General features: G+C 53.7%; 1 protein-coding gene across 3 annotated transcripts in view; it reads left to right on the forward strand.

The window, feature by feature from the left end:
* The first annotated feature begins 12,568 nt into the window (after positions 1-12,568).
* AP3D1 (adaptor related protein complex 3 subunit delta 1) overlaps positions 12,569-22,753 on the forward strand; it is a 46,251-nt gene continuing 36,066 nt past the window's right edge. The window contains exon 1 of one of the 3 annotated variants that reach the window (XM_075077697.1): positions 12,569-12,953. In XM_075077697.1, the coding sequence (XP_074933798.1) occupies positions 12,858-12,953 (96 nt within the window). In that variant the 5' untranslated portion in view covers positions 12,569-12,857. The remainder of the gene's footprint in view (positions 12,954-22,753) is intronic. The other 2 variants (XM_075077699.1, XM_075077698.1) reach the window with 2 other exon arrangements.

Below are 22,753 nucleotides of genomic sequence, written 5' to 3' on the forward strand. Positions count from 1 at the left end.
GACGCGGGGGGCGGAGGGGGGCGCGGCCTCGCACTCCCTCCCCCTGTCCTCAGCTGCCCTCCCCGCGCGCGCCCCCGCCCCGCGCGCGCCCCCGCGCCGCGCGCCTTGCGGGGGTTGGGAGGGGGAGGGGGAAATAGGGGAAGGGGGGGGGGGGGCGTGTGCCTGGAGGCGCGGGGCCCCCGCGCGCGAGCTGCGCTCCCCGCCCGCGGGCGGCGCGTGAGGGAGGGCGGCGTGAGGCGGCGGTGCCACACGCGTGGGGGGGGGCGGCGCGAGGCCGGAGCCCCCGTGTGGTGGTGCAAGGCTGGCACGCGGCGGCGGGGTGATGATGCAAGGCTGGGGCACCCCGTGTGACACTGCAAGGCTGGCACGCAGCGTTTAGGTGATAGTGCAAGGTTGGAGACTCCCATGTGACAGCACAAGGCTGGCACGTGGCGCTCATGTGGCCGTGCAAGGCCAGAGCCCCCGCGTGATGGTGCAAGGCTGGCACGCAGCGCTCCGGTGGCTGCGCAAGGCTGGAGCACCCCGTGTGACACTGCGAGGCTGGCACACAGCATCCACATGGTCATGCAAGGCTGGAGCACCCCATGTAGAGGTGCAAGGCTGACACACAGTGTTTAGGTGATGGTGCAAGGCTGAAGCCCCCCGTGTGACACTGCGAGGCTGGCACACAGCGCTCTCTGGCGAGTGAAGCTGGGGCACCCTGTGTGATGGCGCAAGGCTGGCACACAGCATTCCTGTGTGACAGCACATGTGCACGGTTCACTAAAACAATGGAACGAGCCACGTGGCTGCTGGTGCAAAGTCCACACGCAAGTGACGGTGTGAGCTTTGCATGGCGCTGCAAGGTCACGGTGCAAGGCGTGTGTGTCGCATACAGGTGACGCAGCCAGGGGCTTCCCCTTGCACATGGGTGAGTGTGCCAGGCCGGTGTGAGGGGCTCCGCACATCTCTGAGTAGGAGCTTTACTGGGGTGGGGGATCAGGAACCCCTGGCAAAGCCAAGCAGCAGCCTTGCGCTAAGGCAGCGCCCATGCATGTGCTCCAGTGCATCTTCCAACGGGGATGCGGTCTATCGGCTGCAAACACCAAGCACCGAAGATGTAAGAGCTGCCCTGGGGGCAGAGAGGACCCGCGGCAGGCAGGGAGCTGCTGCGCCCATGACTGCAGCCTTACGATGCGGTGTAACCTCGTAGTGGGACCGAGTGCACCTGCACCTGGCATGGTCCCGGTGCTTTGCACCCAGCTGGGGCTGTCCGACCGCCAGCATGGCTGGCGCTGGGCACGGAGGCACTGGGGAAGCATCCTGGGTGAGGGCTGGTGTCCCCCTGTTGTTCACTCTCGTCCACCTGACCCTCTCCACAGCTGGGTGCTGCCCCGGGAAGCTGCCTGGGGGAGGCTGGACACCACCCCGCGTCTCTAGTGTCCTGTACGTGCCCAGCAGGGGTGGGAGCTGTGTAGTAAAGTCAGTCCCCAAGCTTCCCCCCTCACAGCATTTTGGGTGCTAATTTCCCTTATTTGGGAACACGCACATGCCCTGGGGTGCAGGGGTATCTGGGTGCCCTACCACCCTGTCCTGCCACCGTGCCCTGGGGTGCAAGGACATGTGGGTGCCCTGCCACCCTGCCCTGGCGTGTGGGTGCTGGCTCCCTCCTGCTGCTAGCAGGCACCCGGAGCTCCGTCCCCACGCGCAGCAGGGACTTGGCCCCACAGCAGGCTGGGCCCAAGGGGCTCCTGCTCCTGGGGCTTCTCCGCTTGCAGAGATGAGGTAATTCAGGCGGGAGAAAATGCTGCAGATGCTGCACGCAGCTCCCCCAAATTAGCTATGGCTTGCAAGTCCCGCTGGCCTAGAAACGGGCAGGCACAGCTGTGGGTGGGCGATATGGGGGTCACCTCCACCCCACACTCATGCCTAAGCAAAGGGACGGTGCCCCCCAACGCCTACCCATGGCTCGGCCACCCTCTGCGCAGATGCCAGCGCCTCACGGGGCACACGCCTGCCTGCAGAGCCTCGCAGGGTCCTCTGGGGCACACAGGTGGGATCCCTCCTGAGAAATACCCACCCTGGGGCTGATGGAGGGGGCACAGCCGAGGTGACCCCTGGCCCCAGCCACCAACCCCTGGAGCACGGCCTGGGGGTGCACGGGCCAGAGCCAGAACCAGCCAGGGTACAGAGCACCCCAAAAAGCAGGATCCACGCTGAATGTCGGAGCCGGACTGCAGGAGCTGCTGTCACCACGTGGCGACAGCTTGAGCCGGTGTCAGCAGTCAGACACGGTCCTTGCTCCAGCGAAGGAGTGTGTCCAGCCAGGCGGTGTTGGTGCACCCAGAGCTCTTGCAGATGAAGCACCTGCACCCTCAGGTCAATTTGGAGCCCTGCAGCCGCTTACTCCTCTGTCACCCTTGAAAGCAGCCAATTTCTTCCCAGTGGTGATTTGTAAGTGTTTTTCAGCCCATGGTGGACCAGCGCATCCCCAGGCTGTAACGCCCAGTGCGTCGGAGCTCTCCGGCCCCGAGCACAGCAGTGTGTGACCCCAAGGGAAGGGCACCCAGTACCACTGCAGCACCCGCACCCTCATCACCTGCCTCCGCTTGCATCCCACTGACGGATGGGCCCAGGGGATGGCCATGCCATGCCAGGCGCTGGTTTCCATGTGAGGGCTGGAAGAGCAGCAGTGAGCCCGCATCTGCTGGGGATGAGCATCCCTGCGGGGCAGGAGTGTCCCGAAGAGGCGCCCACAGCTTGGTCAGGCATCAGCAAGCTCCAGTTCCGCGGTGCAGCCTGACCTGCAGCTGGGTGAAGCAGAGCCAGACGGCTTTGGGAAGGAAAACCAACCTTTTCCCATCAAACCGGCAGTGGAAGTTGTGCTGGGAGCTGCTGCCCTGTGATGCAGGTATGGGGCTGGCAACACCACCGCTTGGTTTCTCACTTTCTCAGCCAAAGATAGGTAAACATGGCTCATGGCAGGATGCTTTTGCCATCTGTCTCTTCTGGCTGTTGTCCCCCATTTTATTAATCTTATCTTCCTTTTATCTTGATGGAGAGGATGTGGGCCAACCACAAACACGCTGGAGATGTTGGGGGGCCACCTGCCATGGAGTCGGGCTTCAGCACCTGCCTGCAGTGCCCATGCTTTAGTGCAATCGCATCCACTCTCCTCCTGTGCTGGGCTGCAGCTCTGGGGCCAGGCAAGGCCACCCATGTCTGGCGGGCATCTGCAAAGTCCTTTGGGGTCCTGTTCACTCCACCTCAGCAACACACAGATATGTCCACTATTGGACTGAAAACGCGGCATCATGGTTGGAGTCGCAGGCTGTGGCCATGCTGCTCCTGCTGCCATCGCCCCGACAGCACGACATGGGAGGGCAGGGGGATGCACCATGCCTGAAACACATCCCAGAGCCGCCGCATGCCAGAGCGGGATATTTCCTGGCAAGGTATTTCGTGCATTATTTAACACCTCTATTGCTTGAGAGGTCGCTGCCTTTGGCTGAGTCGAGCAGCCGTTTGATGGAGGTCGATGCGCAGCCCAGCAACGGAGACCTCGGGCTGAGTCATGCCCCTGCTCCTGTCCCCACGGCGGGTTGCTCACCTGTCCAGAAACGCCTCCAAGTCCAGGTCCAAACTTGGCCACTCTTCTGTTTGTATCCATTTTTTTCCCTCTTAAATGTCTGTACGTGCAGAAAGCTACATAACTAGGAATGCTTTTCTAAAGAAAACACTAAAATCATCAAGTCAGCAGTGCTTAAACTGCTCTGACTACCTCTTAAATAATCAATTCATATTTAATTATCTTACCACAAAAATTCCATTAAATTTAAATAAATAGACATGGCAGGAGTTCTCCGAGGCACAGCAGGCTCCATTTAAAGAATTCTCTTTGAGTTCGTTAGGTTGGTCTTTAATCAGTTCGTCATCGAAGTCCTTGTGTGGCCCAAGCAGGCTCCTGGGTGGCTAATAAAGAGTAATTGAAGCTACAAGGGTTTCCCAGACGGACCCAGCCTGCGCCCGGCCATCTGGCTGCTGTGCAGTGCACCAGCGCCAGCGCTGATGTCTTCTGACAGGTGGCGGAGAGCAGGTAATTTCTGAAACGCCTCCCCGAAGCAGGAGAGGCTTTTTTCATTGATTTTTCTGAGTTTTCCATCCGGAGGCAAGGAGGGAAGGGAGCAAGGGCAATGGCTTGTTTTCTGCTGGTTCAGTGAGCTGAACTGGCTGCCAAGAGACGGGAGCAGCCCCAGGGCTTGCCTGGGTGGAGGGAGCCACTCTGCCCCCTTTGGCGGCTCTGAAATTTTGTTTTTTTGGGTCATCTTTGCCTGCTAGCCCCCCATGCTTGCCCACAGCTTGAGTCTGTGCTGCAGCAGGACCCACCAGGTGCTGTCAGGGCTCCACAGGCCGATGACCTTTCAGGGGCATCAGGCACTGACCTACAGCGTCGCCTGCTCTGGAGTTACAAGGTCAGCTTCAAAATCAGCAGCGGTTGGATTTTGCTGGTGTGGGGGTTTGTGGGGGGCAGAGGTGCCTGTCTCCTCCCTGGGTTTGCTGGCCCTGCTGCGTCCCACTCTGGCTGCAGCTCCTGGCTCTGTGCTGGTGCAGTTCAGAGCTGAATTCTTCTTTGCCACCACCAGGTAAACCAGGTTTGACTGAGGTTGGAAGGGGGAAACGCTGCACAGCTTCCTGCACATGGCCGCCGTTCTGGGCTGCTGGAGAAGGGAGGTTTCCCTGGCAGGTGCCAGGTACAGCGTACAGCCAGCACCCAGCCCTGCGGAGGCACATGGGCAGCTGGCCAGCAGCCCCTCCTGCCCCTCTGCTCCCACACCGCAGGCTGGGCCCTGCCCAGGGACCCCCTGGGGGCAGGCAGTGAGTGGAACAGGGGTCCCAGCTCCTGTGGGCATGGGGGCACACGGGGGGAGCATTAATGCACCAAGGACATCTTGCACAAGTGATGCTCCGAGCATGCCCTGCACAAGCCACATGCAAAGGCGCGTCCTGAGCTCATTCCCACGCTGGCGTTGTTCCCCTCAGGGCTGCAGGATCGGCTCCCCGCAGCGGCACGCCACCGCGCTCAGGGGTGCACTGATCCTCGCAGCCGGCGCAGCACTGGCAGCACGAGCGCTTGGCCACAGGGTGGGAGCTGGGGTGGGCGCAGGGGCTCGAGGTGCACGTCGGCTCCTCTGGAAACTTCCCTTTTCAACAATGTCTCATCTTGACTATTGACCCAATTTAGTTGACAATAACAAGTTAGATCACGAGGCGGGTTGAAGTAGGCAAGTCTGTTCCCATCAGATTAAATATTCCAAACAGAGCCCTGTGCATTTGCCCCCCGTAACAGCAGGACAGGATGGTGGTGGTCTGTAGCCCCAGGTACGGGGTCAGCTCCCCGCTCTGACACCAGCTCCCGCTATGATGTCCCAGCCCTGCTAAAGCCTCCCCTCACTCTGGCTGCCCACATATTTCTGTTTATTTCTAATTCAGGGTCCCCTGGGATGAGGTTACTGGTGCCCTTCGTGGTACGTGGTTTTTCCTTTTCTCCCCCTGAAGCCTGGAGGGCAGCCAAGCTCTGTTCACTGTTTCGTGGTAGGACCAATAAAACTCAGGCTCTGCAAATGGCTCCCATTGCACAGCTTGTTTCACGGAGCAGTTAAGCTGTTTAACCCCAGCTGGAATTGCACGTCTCAGTTCCCTGTTAGCCTTTCGATGGCGCCATGAAATAAGGCAGGACGTTTGACAACACAAACGCAAACCCGGCTGTGCAGCACTTCCCTTCCCTTCCTTGCAAAATGGCCCACGTGCAATCTTCCAAGCCCCATTTTAATTTCCCGGGGTCAATCCTGCATCGCACCGGGGAGTTCCCTTCCACATGATGGAACAGCATCTGTCCTTTCCATCTGTCCCAGCAGCTCCCTGGGCCAAATCTCTCCGGGGATGCTCCGGCTGCAGTTGCCACAACAACAAAATGATTCAACAGTTTCCTTTCGAGATGCAGAAGCAGCATTAACACCAGGGACCAGGGCGGGGAGAGGCACCACCGCTGCGCTGGTGCTGGCAAAGGTCCGGGCAGGATAAAGCCCTTTTGGTCATGGATGCCCCCAGTCTGCTCCTGGAAACTGGTCTGTTTAAGTCCAGTTTGGGGGCTTTTCTCCCCACTGAGAGGTGGCTGCCACTGCTGGAACTGCCTTCATGCAGGGAGTGGAGCGCTATCCATCAGGAGCCAGAGCCCCAAATTCAGCGGGGAATAAGATGGAAAAAGCCATGGAAATCAGCCTGCTGCCGCACCAGGCACAGCCGATGTCAGCCGAGTCGCCATCTCTGCTCAGCCCCCCTGGGCCACACCCGAACCCCACTGAAGTTAATAGAGATGTTTCCACTGGGACAAGCCCAAACTGATCACATCTCCAGTGCGACTGGGTGCACGGTGCCCTGCAGAGCTGTGTTCCCCTCACTGCAATGGCTGCATGCCCCACGCGGGCTGCGGTGCCTGTCCCCGGCATCCCCGCTGCTGGGGCTGTAGGGTGCCTGCTGTCTACCCTATGGGTGCTGCATTTGCCTCAGCACTTTGGGGCCCAAGAGGTGCTCAGGGTTGCACAGCCAGCCAGGAGATCCCCCATCAGGAGCCACCGTGGGCTGGGGGAAGCACTGGAGCTGACAGGATGCAACCCCATCCCAGCTCTCCCTTCCATGCAGCAAACGCCAGGACCTGTGCATGCACTGGGGCATTGCTAAGCCCGTCCCCTCCCACTGCCCTTCCCCATGCACTGCCCTGGCTGCAAGCAAACCCCACGTCCCAGCCATCCCCCCAGTCCCTGTCCCCTCAGGCTGCAGCAACCCCACCAAACTTTCCTCTTTCCACTGCCTTAGGGCAGATCCGCACTCCCAGGATTAAGGGCTCTGCCCTGCAGCCCCAGGGTCCTCCTCCCGCAGGGGATCACCGCCAGGCTGGACTGGGCCCCAGGAGGACGGGGAACAGGGAAACTTCTCCAGCTCCCATCAACCTCCTCCAGGCTCCATGCCTCAGCGCTAGGCAACACGAAGGAAGGCACCTCTGAAGCGGCTCTGTGTTCACATGCCGCTGGCCGCATGGGCTTGCCTGTGTGCCAGTGAGTCACTGTGCGGCAGTGCCCAGGCCCGGCCAGGAGCCAGGCTGTGGCGGGACACGGGGGCAAGAGCAGCCAGCCACCCCCAGGGCTGCTGCCCCACACAGGTGGTAGATTAACCCAGTGGGCAAGCGGTGGCATGGCTGGGCATCCTGGGGAAGCCCAAACCTCGCTGGGCTGGAGTTAAAATCCCAAAGGGGTTTCCCTCGCTGCAGAAGGCAATGTGCAGGCACAAAATGGGAGCTTTCACCTCCACTCTGAGCCCAGAACCCTCCAGCATGTGTATCCCCCAAAATCTGGGGACCAGGCACCTCCCGGGTGTGGACATGCCACTTGCTCAGTTGTCCTTGGAAAACACAGCTCTACCTGGGTGTTGGCACAGCTGAAGCCAACCAGGCATCACGGAGATGGACTGGGATTTGTTTGCTCAGGGACTGCTGATCCTCCAGGCACAGCCTGGAGATGGGGAATGCCATCCCAGCTCCCTACTGCCCTGCACCAGAAGGTTTCTGTCAGAGTTCTGCTTTACCAGGGAGAACCAGTCTCAATTTCCTCCTTCTAGGTGCTGCTGGAGCTTGAACCGCCCAGTGCCAGGGCCCTGATGTTCGTTAGCAAATGCCATGCAGCTGGAGAGCTCTTGGGGCTATGGGGATCTGTGCGGGGACCCTCTGCCCTGCCCCGCCCCAGCCCCTGGCACAGCTGTGACCCCGCATGGGGACAGTGAGGCCAAACCAGGTACTGCGGGAGGTCTCCACAGGCTGCCTCCCACTTCAGCCGCCCTTTTTCACCCCCAGCACTTGGGGCTTGCAAGCTCAGAGCTGGCTCAAGCAGTTGGGCAGCTTTTGTCCCCAATACACCTCTTGGCTGAGCCCAGCACCCCCTGCCCTCCCTGCCCGCACCATGGAAGACAGCCAGGTCTGAGGGCACCCAGCCTTCCACATGTCTGGTGCGTTCTTCCCACCTCCAGCTTGTCAGGCCGTGCCTGCTCCAGTCTGGCATCATTTGCAACCTATTTCAAGCAAGGAATTAGATGTGGCATTTTTGAGCACGAGGCCACTGTATTTAATCCTCAGGCTCCATCCCTGCTCCGGGAGGGCACCATCCCCACTGCATCCGGCTCTGTGCCCCCATTTCAGAGGGGACCATGGGGGCACAAAGGCAGTGGGAGGGTGGGGGGTGAGGGGGCTGTGCCGGCTGCACGAGCAGCGTGGTGCCAGACCCAAGTTGCCCACTGCAGGGCCCGCAGCAGCCAAAAGCAGCCGTGGCTCATGCAGCTGCCTGAATGGGTCCCTTGTCCCTGCAGCGGCAGCTGGCCGGGTGCCCCACTCCGTGCCTGGCCCGCAGGGACACCAGCCGCCCCAGCACCCTGCCCACAGCTCACCCATCACCCAAGACAGGGCACCCATAACCTACACCCTAACTTGGGTGAACAAAACCTGAGGCGCCCATTACCCAGACATGGGGTACCCATCACCCCCACCCAGACACAGCTCACCCATCACCCAAACATGAGCACCCATCACTCCCACCCAAGTGCAGGGCACCCATCACCCAAACGTGGGACACCCAGCTCCCCACATAAGCACGGGGCACCCATCACCCAAATGTGGGACACCCAGCTCCCCCACCCAAGCACAGGGCACCCAGCTCCCCACCCAAGCACGGGTCACCCATCACCCAAACGTGAGACATGCAGCTCCCCCACCCGATCATGGGGTACCCCTTGCCCAAATGCGGGGCACCCATCTCCCCCACCCAAACGCCGGGCACCCATCGCCCAAACTTGGGGCACCCATTGCTCAAACCTGGGGCACCCATCTCCCAAACGTGGGGCACCCATCACTCTCACCCAAACGTGGGACACACAGCTCCCCCACCCAAGCACGGGGCACCCATCACCCAAACATGGGGCACCCAGCTTCCCCACCCAAACGCCGGGCACCCATCGCCCACACGCCCGGTGCCCGACACCGGGCACCCCATGCGGGTTCCCCATCCCCGGCAGGTCCCGCCGCCCCCCTCCCGCCCCGGCTCTCCCGGGCCGCCGGCGCCATCTCGCGGGGACCGAGCGGGAGGCGGCGGCGCGCAGGGACGGGACGGGACGGGACAGGCAGGGACAGGCAGGGCCAGGCAGGGGCCGCTGGCCGGGAGAGGCAGCGGAGCGGGGCCATGGGTGGCGGCTGTGCGGGGGCAGCAAGGGCACCCCGACGCGGGCATCCCAAGACAGGGCACCCGGGCATGGGGAACCCCAGCATGGGCACTCAACCACGGGCATGCCGGCACAGGGCTCCCCGACACAGACACCCCAAGACAAAGAACCCCAATATGGGCGCCAAGGCATGGGGCACCTCAGCATGGGCACCTCAAAACGGGCATGTCAGCACTGGGCATCCTGACACAGGCACCCCAGTATAGGTACCCCAGCAAAGGTGCCCTAACACAGGCACCCCAAGACAGAGCACCCCAATATGGGCATCCCGGCATGGGGCACTGCAGCATGGGCACCCCACCAAGGGCAATCCTAGCACAGGGCATCTTGACACAGGCACCCCAATATAGGCACCCCACCACGGGCATCCTGGCAAGGGCACCCCAACACAGGCACCCCAAGACAGAGCTCCCCAATATGAGCACCAGGACATGGGCACTCCAAAATGGGCACCCCACCATGGGTATCCTGCCACAGGCAACTCTGCATGGGGACCGCAACATGGGGCACCCCATAACAGGCATCCTGTCAAGGACACCCCAACATGAGGCACCCTGGCAAAGTTGCCTGGACACAGGCACACCATCACAGGCATACCATCATGGGCACCCCAACATGGAGCACCTCATTATGGGTACCTCAGCATGGTCACCCTAACACAGGCACCCCAACATAGGCATCCATCACCCCAACTCAGGCACCCATTGCCCCCACTTGTGTCTGGGCCAGCAGCAAGGGGCAGGGACATGATGCAGGGCAGTGGCACCACAAGACCCAGCGCCCAACAGCGCCGGCTGCACCCAGGCTGCCACAGCCCCTCGCCTTGGCCGGGCACCAGATGAACCCCACCTGCGCCTGCCTCTGTTTGGGGACAGGATGGTGGAGGTACGTGGCCCTGGGATTGGTGACACAAGGCCTGGCTGGTCCAGCGTCGTGGTCCTGAGGTCACTCCTGTATTGCAGCAGCTGCTGGAGGCTACCCTGAGCCCCGCTTTTGTAGAAAATCCTATTTTTGCCCTTGGAGGCTGAATAGCACTGATTTCATGTAATGTAACACAGGCCAAGTCTCATTAAACCTCCTTGGGATGGAGTCTGGGCAGCAAAACCCATGGAGCGCTCCGAGTGCTGGGACAGGGGAGCCCCACAAGACAGTGAGAAAACTCATGGAAGCGCTGCCTTTGGGGAAAAAGCAGGATCAGGCCCTGGACTGAGGAGCTCAGGTCCAGCTCCATCAGGGATGCGATGGCCAGGCTTGTGTTTTCCCACCGGCAGACACTGGGACCCAGTGGGTGATAACGAGAGCTCTCCCATGCCACAGCATCTCGTAGGGATACTCGCTGCCAGTGGCAGGAGGAGACACAGCTGCGAGTGGGAAAGTTCCCTCCCTGAGAAAGCTGCCTGTGAAATTACAACAGCAAAAACAGGAGGTGGCGTTATTTATTTAAAAAAAAAAAAAATCTGAGCTGCAAAAGCCACAAGAGACAAGAAGCTGGGAATTTTAAGGGCTTTAGATAAGGTAACGATTAGGGTTAGAGCCACGCTCTTAAGGGTGATCATAAGGAAATTTAAGGGTGATCATAAGGAAATTTCAAGCCCTCTAGGGTTTGGAGGAAAGAGAGTAATAAATTCATCAGTGGCCCAAATTTTTAAGGCTGAACCAAGTCAGGCCTTAAAAGACCCAAGGAGAAATCCTTGGAAACTCAGTCTGGAGGGATCAAGTCGTGGGTCCAAACCTGTCTGTAGGAGTCTTTCCCGTGTCTCTGTCCCCGGCAGCCTGCTCTCAGGCGCTGCTGCAGCTCCCCTGCCCAGCTCCCACTCTGCAGCGCGGGCTCTGTTGGTGCTGGCGGTGGGGAGTCAGGTGCGGTGTTGCATCTCCCAGCCTGGGCTTCCACGCCTGGCCTTGTCCTGCAGGTGTGACAGTGTGATGGGCGATGGCATGCGGGCCTGGGCTCCGACTGAGCCACTGAAATGGTCTGGGTTAAAATCAGGGCTTTTCGCAAGGTTTCCGGTGGAGCCCCTTGGAGAGCGGCCCTGCCACACCCGCAGAGGTGGGGGGGCGGCTGCAGGGGATGGTGGCAGTGCAGGTGGGCACGGCCGCCCCTTCTCAACCCACTGCCTCATCTGAGGTACCTGGATGTTAGCCATACCCCAAGGACTCCTACGAGCGTAGCTGTTAGCCTTTGACTTTTTCCCCTTAAAAAGGGAAACCTAATGCGTCGGAGCTGATGTCTGCAGCTATTTCTGAATAAAATAAAAACAAACCCGTGGGCTCCGTTCTTCTGCCAGGGTCCAACAAAAACAAGCTGTAAGTCAGAATCTGAAGACAGAGAACAAAGGGAAAAGCACTGGAAGCAAACAAGAATCCTTTTCCTTCCCCCTGTCGTAAAGCAGCTCAAAAGCCCAAGCAGGTCCTGGCAAGGTCACGTCTCCTTTTTATTTGCAAGCTCCATTCTGTTTAATTCTCTCCTTTCCCAGATGCTGGAATCCTGCTCCAGAGTTGAGGGTGGGGTGGGAAAGCGGCTCCTCTACATTTTCTTTCCTCTCTCCTGTTTCATAGCACCACCCACCCACAGCGGGACATGTCACCCCTGGGCCAGCCTGCGTATGGGTATGATGCGGGTGCTCAGCATGTGCACAGAGGATGAGCTGTGGCCGTGGGAAAGCTGAGCCACAGCCTGCTCTGTGCCGGCGGGCGTGGTGCTACCCGCAAGGCTCCGTGTCTGCCAGGCCATCACTCACCACTGTCACCTACCACAGGCCACCAGGGCAGCTCTCCCACACTGGCAGTTGTCACCTGGGGAAATGGGTGACTGTATTCATGAGGCCGCCTCAGTCTCCACGAGTGCTGGTGACTGTGAGTGGCTGTGGAGGCTGGCGCTCGCTGCCCAAGGGGTGGTGGCAGCCGGTGCCCGGGCTGTGGCAGCCCGTGGAGATGCATCCCCACGAGGGACACGGCCAACATTGGGCTTTATGGATTGTACCGCCATTAAAGGCACCCACGGGCAGTGTCCCCCCGGCCCCACGAGTGTCCTCGCCGCCCCACGCGTGTCCCCGCCGCACCCGCTGCCCCCCCGCCACGTGGGAGCCCGGGGGCGGGGACAGGGAGTGGGCGGTGCTGGGAGGGCGGGGTTAGCTGTAGCAGTGACGCGGCCGTCTCTGGCGGGCGCGGTGGGCGCGGCCTACCGCGGAGTGGGCGTGGCTGGAGGGCGGAGGGTCGTGCGGGGGGCGGGGCCAGGCGGCGGGGGCGGGGCCGGGCCCTCAGCTGACCGGCCGCCATTTTGTCGGGCGCTGCGAAGCCGAGCGGAGCCGGGAGCTGGGCCCTGCGGCCGCCGGCGCCGCCCCTGTCACCTCTGCCGCCCGCCCGCCCTCCGGCCGCCGCCGCCCCGGGGGTTAGCTCCGTCTGCGCCCCCACCTCCCCGCCCGGCATGTGAGCGGCCCGGGCCCGCTCGTCTCACTCGGCTCTAGCGGTAGTAGGAGCCGCGGCGGCTCCCCCCGGCTGGGCCCGGCCCCTCAGCCCCGAGCGCAGGCCCCGCCGCCCGGCCCGGCCCCGCCGCCGCCGTCATGGCGCTGAAGATGGTGAAGGGCAGCATCGACCGCATGTTTGACAAGAACCTGCAGGACCTGGTGCGCGGAATCCGCAACCACAAGGAGGACGAGGTGAGCGGACCCGGGCCTCCCGTCCCCGCGGAGGGGCTGCCGGCTCCGCTGCGCGCCGGCCTGGGCGGGCTCGCCTCACCCGCCCGCCTTGTCCCCTCTTCCCGCCGGGTCCCGCTCCTCCGGGGGCTGAGGGAGCCTGCCGGTACCGCGCTGCCGCCGAGCAGCCTGCGCTAGGCCCGGCAGCAGCCGGGTGGTGTCTTGCCCACCCAGGAGAGGGGATGTTGGTTTGGGGAAGGTGGAAGCAGGAATCAAAAGGAGGAAGATGAGGCTGAAGTGTAGGCCGAAAGGGAGAGACTGTGGGAGGACAAGAAAGCGTTAGGGGACCAGTGAGTGGAAAAGGAGGGTTAGGGAGGGTCGCGATTGGTGTTCGCTTTCCCATTTAGTGTGTTATAGTGGTGTGGAGATCCCTGAGATACATATATACGTATAAAATAGAGCAATTCCTGCCTGTTGCACTTCAGGCAACTGCTGTAGTTAACTATATATTCTTCATCGTGAAGCTGATATACAGGAAAGCTGAGTTTGGTCATAATTCAGCTTTCAAGTTATTCACATTGCATACCTTCTGATTAAAATGTATATTGCCTGTTTCAGAGCTGTTGTAGGGAGAAAGCAACTAGATGCGTTGGCGTGTTATTCTCTTTTGTATTAGAGGCATGTGATCAGGAAATTAGTATAGGTGAAATAATTAGTCATCAAGAACATGTTATGTGAGACTTCCCACATTGAAGTGTCACATGTTAATTGGGAAGTAACGGACACAAAGGATGTAATTTATTTTCATCTGCAAGTAAGTACTCATGGCCTTTGAAACTTTTGTGTGACTAGGCTAACAGGCTTTGCTGTGGAGTTAGTGACAGGCTATTTGTATATATTTATAGAATAAAAGTATTTGTAGACTACAATGTCTCTTCATGTGAGTACATTATTGAAATGGTATCAGCTAGGAAAAGTAGCTGGAAAAGTTGTAAACGTGTAACTGGATGAAACACTTAATTTGGAAAGCAATGATCTTCGTTACTGGTGCTGTTGGACTGAAACACAAAATACGACTTCCAAAACCACTTGAATGTTCAAATGGCTTTTTAAGCCTATTGCACACAGGGCAAGGTGTTATTTGTTAGGGGTGATACCTGGGAAACCTACGTTTTTATTTTAGCATACATTCAATTTTTGGGTGTTGATTTGGTGGCACAGGAAGATAATGCTACTATGGAGTGTGCAGTGCTCTGCAAAATGTGCAAAACTATGTGGAGAAGTGGAAACAGCATGTTTATGTGGACACTTAATGTGGTATACTCAAAGCCGGACAAGGTGAACAGTATTTCTATGGAGCACTAACCCATGCTGTGCTTGGGTCCAGTTTGCACGTTACACTGCTTTCAGTAAATATAGCTTTATTCCTTTGTGCGTAGGACAGAAAATGTTTCATCAACTGTCAGACCTCTGAGGATCCCCTGATGAAGGTCCAGGTTGGTCCAGGCCTTTGAGGCACCAGTCCTCTTTGAGGAAGATTGAACATACTGTTCTCATTTCTAAAATAATTTTGTGACAAATAGCATATTTTCCAGGACTTCATAGAGAGCACAAGTGCTGTTAAACAGTCAGGATTAACACATTCCTGGGCATCATAAGCCGTACTGAGTTTGTTCTTAGTCTGCGGCAAGAAATAGTTAAAATGCATTGGCTTTGATCTCCTTTGGAGTTAGGGGAAAAATACTCCTTAGCCAATTTCGTAGGGCTCTGTATATTTGAAGGAAGTTGTTATACAGGTATGCACGCTCTCTAGGAATCAGTGAGGTCAAAGCAAATGTGTTGCCTCTTACTGTTACAATAGTTGCACTGTAGAATGACAGTATTTTAAACCGTGATAGCCCATTAGTTTGAAAGACAAGTGGTGACACTATTTTAAAATAGGTAACTATAGAGATAATTCCTTTTTATATCCTCGTGCACAGCAAAAATTAAAAACCACACTGTAGGATATGTTCAGCTCATCAGTAGATGTTGCACTGATGAAATGTGTCTCTTCTGTAGCATAGTCTGTTTTTGGATTCCTTTATAGATTTTGCTTAGTTACTCAGAGTGGCTGCAAACAGCACAGAATTGTTTCTTTTTCTAGATCAGCCAGCTGAAGAATGCTGTAAACCTTCTGCTAAAAGATGCTGGGCATTGATTCAGTGCTTTCCAGGCAGTGATCATGGATGTTTTCTGGTTTTCAGGTGATGTTACAAAATCAGAATAGTATTTTAGAGGAAGTAGCTGCAAAAATTCTTCCTTCTTTTCCTGCAGTGCTGCCATTGTTAATGGAAGCTAAGTGTGGCTCCGATACTGGATGGAGTTGTTAAACTGACATTTGTGTGTCTCCAGATAAGTGTCTAAGCTTAAGACACATGCTTTGTGCTCTTCAGAAGAGCAAATTTGTTTAAAACAAACAGCGCTGTGCTTTTGTGGCAAGGATGTTAGCTGTTGATCTCGGCTCCACAAGAATTACTCAATAAGAGATGTCTTTGGAAAGGAGGTACTGTGGTTGTTAAATAACAATGACACGGAAAGAGTTGAAGGCAAGATTATTGCTTTGACTTCTGATTTAGTTATGCTTTTTGCAGGTTAATTTCTGTTGTGTGTGTTGGCTCTTGTCTTTGGGAATTTAATTGTATGGGAATTCTGCCATCGCTTTTTCTCCTTGTCTTTGTGGGCAGCCTCTCCTTGTAGATAGGATATAGTAAGATTTATTCCTCTCCTGTTCCTCCACAAGTACCATCACAAGCAAGCTTATCTGGTATTTCACTGACACATCAAGGATGTGTTTGTAGTGCAAGATGTGCCAAACGGTTGTTACCTCGGTTCAGACATGGGTTTTAACAGACCTACCGCATTCCTGCTTGATGGTTATATGTTCATCCTGTATTGCTGGGTCTTGTAAGCACATACCCCATGACTTGTTTTGAGGTAAATGGACTGCCACAAGCTCTGTACCAATAAATTTTAGGTGTCCTCCTCGGCTCACTAGAGGAACTAAGAAGGTACTGGAGGCTGCTTGGCACTTTAGCTCACACCCTTGCTTCAGAGTGCTTAATTACCTGTCAGAAGCCATTTTCGTTTTAATTTCTGGTCTGTACCCAAAGCTGACCCACTTATTTTGAGTTTAAAACACTGAAATTGAAGTGATGGCCTTCTGTAAGGATGAGAGGTAAGGGACAGGAGTTAGTTAACACAGTCACTTTTCTGTGCAGACATACTCTGTCCATTTTCCAGTCTTCTGGGGAAAACTGGAGCTGTATCATCCTTCTGTGAAGTAAACGCTAGTGTGGAAGGAATGAGGTAGTGTTAGAACTCTTCCTAGTTTGACGTGTTGTGTTTACTTTTCAGCAGTCTATACAGAAGCTTTAATCCCTGTGGTGTTTCCCAGAGCCAGTTCAAAGTCTGAGGGAAAGCCAAACCTGCTAGGAAGACAATCCTATTCCATTCTCACTTGACCTTCACTTCTAATATCTCTTTCTGTCTCTTTCATTTGGAAAATGAATCCTTTTGATAATGAAAGTGGTGAGTCTTTTCCCTGTTACTAGGTGGTTTGGTACCCTGTGGAATAACTTCTCCCAGCTTGTGCCTACTTTTTATGGATGTGCTACCCAGCATGCTCAAGAGGGGATGGATTTATGAAATGAAGGAAGGGATAATCCTTTGATGCTATTTTGCTCTCACACAGTGTTTTGCATTTGCAGTTAAGAAGTTTGTTGTTCCCAAGAGGGAACGTACTGTCAGATGGTATGGTGAGAAGTTCTTTTATAAAATGAGAATGATAAAGTAACAGAAACAGATGTTAGGCGAGTGGTGCTTTGTCCTGTTCAGACCATAGTCCTCTGTGTTTTGAGTGTCTTTGATTTACTGGAGGACACTTGAGGAAGGAGAAGGGGTTAAAAAAAGTCCTGCAGGAAATGTCTGCACACTTCTCTCGTGACTTGAGAAAATTGCCTTCCTCTTCTTTCAAAGAATCTGCTCCTTCTGTGCCAGGTTTAGCACTTCACGTTTTTGGTAATCGATACTTTCAGGAAAAAGCATATTAAAAAACTCACATTTTCTTGTGTGTAGTGTTCAGTGGTAAGTATCTTATTGCTGGTTTACATTTAAGAAGTTGTTTTGTATGGAAGCAAGTTGGAGGAGCGAAGGGAGCAATCAGTGTTTCTGGCTGGAAAATGTAAGTTAATTTCAGTTGATAATATAATGCTAAATGAGAGGCGTGTTGAGTGTCTGTGCTGTGGAACATGTATTTCACTGCTCAGGAAGGCCCAGCTTACCAAACTGGCAGCGTGTTCTCACTTCTTGGTGACTGTTACCTAAGGACAGCGGACTTGTATTGTTAAAAAAACCTTTTCCCCTAAATGTAGGGCTACTGCTGGAAGTGGGCAGTTGAGCACTACTTCTCTGACATGTTTTCAGATGAATTGATGGCATAAGGAGTTTTGAGGAACCTTTTAACATCACAGAAGTCTTTTGGGCACAGCCTGTCATCAGCAAGGCTGAAGACCTTCTAATGCTGTGGTCTTCTGATGGCTTGGCCTCTAGCCACTGGTGCAGTGTTAGTTTATAATGGTAAAGGATACGGAATGGAACAAAATAGGGGAATTTTGAGGAATGCTAAAAAGCTTGTCAGTGCCCGTGTCTGAAAAAGCAGCCCAGTTGATAGGGTGCAGGTCATTGATGACAGACAGCTCTTTCAGTCACTGATGCTCGATCAGTTACTGCTTGTCATATGTGTGTTAATATCTTTGAAGGGAGCTCATTATTCCACCCACTTTCAAGTGGATCTGGAGTTGCTATTGTTAATGCTTTGAGTGTGTGAATCACTGGAAAAGACAAAGTCGGAAATAGAAACAATAGACAAAAGAGGGTTCGGTAAGGACCTCACACCAACTGGTAAAAGCAGACTAGTAGTGGCCTCCGAGGTCGCAAGGCCCAGTGTAACAGTGTCCCTGCCTTACCTGCTGTGTCATGGAAAATAGAGGCCCTGGAGCTGCGGAACACAAGCCAAGACATGGGCTTTTTCTTGTGTGATTACAAGCAGAGAGCAGCTGAGGCTTTGCATTAGTGCTGCCTTTCGTTAGCTTCTTGCTTTCTCCTGTGCTAAATATTACTTAATTGGCTGTGGCATAAGTCGGGCTAATAGCTTTGTGCCCAGTCCAGATCCTTTTGTAGCTGCCTCTTCTGAGGGTTTGAAACACTCCACACAGAATGCTTTCTCACACGTGTCAGTAAAAATTCTCTCTAGGCACGTCCGGGGGAGAGGAAGAGCTTCCTGGTACCTCATCCTAAGAAATGGAGTGACCAGTACACCACACCTTTTGCGAGGCTGGTGGAAGAACGGCCAGAAAAATCAAAGTAGAATAAAGATACTAACAACACTTCTCTACTGTGGTTATCTTCAGAGTTGTTTATTTGATGCTTTTTGATGCGGCTCTCTTTGTCCCAGTACTAAGTGCAGAAAATAGGGCCTTTTGTGATTTTTAAATTTTTTTTTCCTCTGTTGTCAGTGTCCACAAAAGGGTCTGAAAAACCTCTTCCTCTATGATGTGGGTTAGTGGATATATTCGGTGTACAAAGAGTACCTTTAGGTTTTTCACGTAAGTGTTTTTTGGTAGCCTGTCCCATTTCTGGTGCGATGTAAAGAGCAGCAAGGGAAGCATTAAATGACATGCATCAGAAAGACTGAGTCATGGGACCAGTTACAAAGAAGCATTTGTATTCCTTAGTTTATTAAAAAACCCTGATTGTTCATGCTGAAAAATAGAAATGCATCCTAACCTAAAGGGGAGTCTGCTTAAATCCAGGTGCAGGAAGTATGAAGACACTTGAGTAAGATCAAAGGCGCAGAAACTAACATGGTTACTGGTAGTGTTATTAACTCATAAAGGCGGTTAAATACTTTTTAAAATAAGAAGCATATGTTCAAAATAACTGCCAATACTTGTGAGTCCTCTTGAATACTGAAGAGTAACTGAGCATTAAAAAATTCTTGGTTCATACTGGCTTACCTGAGGTAACCTCAGTCACTGGCCAGCAGGCTGATCAAAGGGGGTTTGCAGACCAGGTAGTTGAGTGCTGGTTGTGTATTGGCTCTTTCCTTTTTATTGTTATTTATTTTATGACCTAGATTCATATGTTTAAAGCGGTCTTAAGGGAAGTGGGCATCAATGTAGGTGTGTTGAGACTTTCTTCCGATGGGCTCAGTCTTCACAGCAAATTCAGGCTGCATAAAATATATCACTTCTGGCTATTGTGGTGTGACTAAGCTTCACCCTTGAGGAATGTGCGTTTGTTCAGAGCAGTGGTATGATTGTACAGCAGGGAGTAGGTGAACAAATTTAACGACACAAATATTTGTACTGAATTCAAGAAGTCAGCGGTGGCCATGAACCATCTTTTTTTCATTGTTCTTCTTACCTTTCCATGACTGAGAAGTACTCATAGCATTGCATAAATTAGTGTTACATCTCTCTAATGCTTTGTGTTACATGATTATATAATATTAATACATCATTAAGCATTTCTTCTGTAATGTTTGCCTCTGAACTGATTCCAGTCAGCTGAGTCTGTGAAACAATAGCTACTTTAGTTCCTTAGAAGGAAGTGACGTACAACAAAACACGTGCTTGTAATGAAGCCTGCCTCTGTCAAAGCCTGAAATTATGCAGAGAAATATGTCTGGAACTAGCAAATTGAAAAATCTATGGTAAAGTACTCACACAGCTTTTTGCATAGTAATATAAAAATAAAAGTTTGAGTACCTCTTGTGTTTGCATGGATAAGGACTTTTAGTTGACAAATCTCTGGTCTTAGAAGTTGTCTGCTCAGGTACGATTTAGACAGCACAGGCCCCTGAGGGTTGTTTAATTGCCGTGCAATTAAATTAACAAATACTGTGATCAGACTGGAGACCTTTATATTAAAGGACTGATCAGACTGGAGATGTATTAAGGAGCATCTCTAGAGCCTTGCTGATGATGCACGCATACTGATTTATGTTGGACTGTTTGGGGTTTTGCTATCTAATACCCACTTAATTGTTGGCAGCTCAGACTAGCCCGCCTGGGGAGGTGGCCTGTGTTGGCTTGTGTAGCTGTGCTCAGCTTCCAGCATAGCTACTCTTCCGTGTGAAATACTTCAAATTGTTTGGGTAAACAGTCGGAAAGGCGCTCTCCATGGAGGTGACTCCAAAAGGTCTCTGGTCACCAGACAGCCCGAACGCACTGGTGCTCAGAAGGGTGCTGCTGGTGCTGCAGTGCTCGGCGTGTCTGGGGCAGAGTCGTCCTCCAGGTGCGTGCCTTGGCCTGTGTCTTGCTTGGAGTCACTTTGCACAAGCAGCTGCAACTTTATGTCTGTTTCTTTTCCGAAATCCAATCCTCGGTGTTACCTACCTGTCTGGGAGATCGTATGTGTTTTTCAACAGTGCCTAACGGAGCAGTGGTGCTTTGCTTGGGGTTGTTTAGTATCTGCTCTGAAGCTGGTATGTGTACCTTACTTGCCTGAATTTGTAAAATAAGGTTCAAAAGTTGTTATTGGTTTATGAATCAATTTAGGATAGATGGATACATCATGCCAAATTTCGGTGTGTATCATTTCAGTAAAAATTAAGAAGAAAGTGTAAATTGACTTTTCACATTCTTCCATCAGTGTTGTTTGGGCAAGGAGTCTCACTTTGCTTGTAATAGACAAGGGGGTAGTGGATAATGTGTCATGTTTCTAATACATAATATAGGAGAAGACAGCTGCAAATGAAATGGCAACGGTTCACCTTCATGCCTCCAGTGTTTATCACTGATGAAAACAGGACAGTGGTCTAGGATCTATAGGCTACCTACAAGGTGAGTGAATAAATCCCTGAAAAGCTAGGCAACAAAGTCAAACTGAGACATGTTAAACACATAGCAGTAGGGTTTGTCAACAGCTAAGTGAAAGATAAGCTTGGCTTTCAAGTTACGACATGTTTTCTGAGCTCTTCATTGTATCTGACTACCCTCTGCACCAGTTTATTTTGGCTGCTGCAAACCTGCTTAAAGGAATACTGTGCAACTTCTCAGTTATTGCTTATATTCTGTTACATGCTTCTCTGATTTGCTTGGTTAATGGTTTTAGTGAAGTTAGTTGTGAGAGAGCATGTGCCTTGGAATTGTCCTTCCATCCAGCCCTGGAGTAGTCTTAATGAAGGATCCTGCTACTTATCTCAAATAGCTTTTTCTACAGTGTTTAAACAATACAATATAGTTATGTATGATGGAAGTTAACATCTGATACGCTCATCTCTAGCACTGTGTCCAAGTGAGGGGAAGGCAGCATGTTTTGCCTTTTTTTAAGCTGTTGTCCGTTCAGTTGACTTATTCTGTGCTGTCATGGTACGATGCTTGTGTGTCAGGTACTGTAGTCAATTACAGGTGTATAAATTCTATTTGATTAGTTCAGTGGTGTTTGTTGATGTAAAGTGCTGCTTCAGGGCGTTTTGACAGAAGCCCAGCAAGTGATACATATTTCTTCCCAGCCTCCTTTCTAAATTAGGAGGTGGCAGCTGATCTGCACTGTGCTTGTAACAGGATCTTCTGTCTGAAGCACAAACAAATTCAAAGGTTGCTTCACCTCCGCAAGGTGTCGGTGGTGTAACTGCCTTTGGTGTTAAGCATCATGGTCATGTCGCATGGTTGCATCCCACAGGTAGTATTTCTTAAGATTATTAAAAAAAAAAGGGCAGTGGTTGCTAGTTGCTGATTTTCTGAAGTTGGAGCAGTGGGCACCTTCCTCTCATGTGAGATTGTCATGTGCTTGTGGTCAATGTGATTTCATGGAGCTAATGGCAAGCATGTGTCTGAGTGCTACAAAAAAAGATAAATCCTGCAATCTTAAATAAATGTCATATTTTGTTCTTATTTCACAGAATCACAGAGTGGCAGGGGCTGGAAGGGCCCTCTGGAGATCATCCCGTCACACCCCCTGCTCGAGCAGGCACATCCAGAGCAGGGGCACAGGACCGCGTCCAGGCGGGGGGTGAATGTCTCCAGGGAAGGGACCCCACAGCCTCCCTGGGCAGCAGGGAAGGGGTTTGCCCTCATGTTCAGGTGGAACTTCCCATGTTCCAGCTTGTGCCTGTTGCCCCTTGTCCTGTCGTTGGGCACTGCTGGAAAGAGCCCGGCCCCATCCTCCCAACACCCACCCTTCAGATATTTATAGGCATTGATGAGGTCCCCCCTCAGCCTTGTCTTCTCCAGGCTAAACAAACCCAGGTCTCTCAGCCTTTCCTCAGAAGGGAGATGCTCCAGTTCCCTGATCATCCTCATAGCTCTCTGCTGGACTCTCTCCACTAGTTTCCTGTCCTTCTTAAACTGGGGAGTCCAGAACTGGATGCTGCACTCTAGATGTGGCCTCACTAGGGCAGAGCAGAGGGGGAGGAGAACCTCCCTCGCCCTGCTGGCCACACTCCTTTTAATGCACCCCAGGACACCGCTGGCCTCCTTGGCCCCAAGGGCCCGGTGCTGGCTCAGGGTCACCTCGCTGCCCCCCAGCACCCCCAGGGCCTTCTCAGCAGAGCCGCTCTCCAGCAGGTCACCCCCAGCCTGTACCTGTGCATGGGGTTGTTCCTTCCCAGGGGCAGGGCCTTGCACTTGCTCCTGTTGAACTCCATGAGGTTCCCCTGGGCCCAGCTCTCCAGCCTGTCCGGGTCTCGCTGGATGGCAGCACAGCCTGCTGGGGTATCAGCTGCTCCTCCCGGCTTGGGATCGTCAGCAAATTTGCTGAGGGGTTGCTCTGTCCCTTCA

The sequence above is a fragment of the Phalacrocorax aristotelis genome, chromosome W (genome assembly GCF_949628215.1).
Source record: "Phalacrocorax aristotelis chromosome W, bGulAri2.1, whole genome shotgun sequence".
Classification (NCBI taxonomy): domain Eukaryota; kingdom Metazoa; phylum Chordata; class Aves; order Suliformes; family Phalacrocoracidae; genus Phalacrocorax; species Phalacrocorax aristotelis.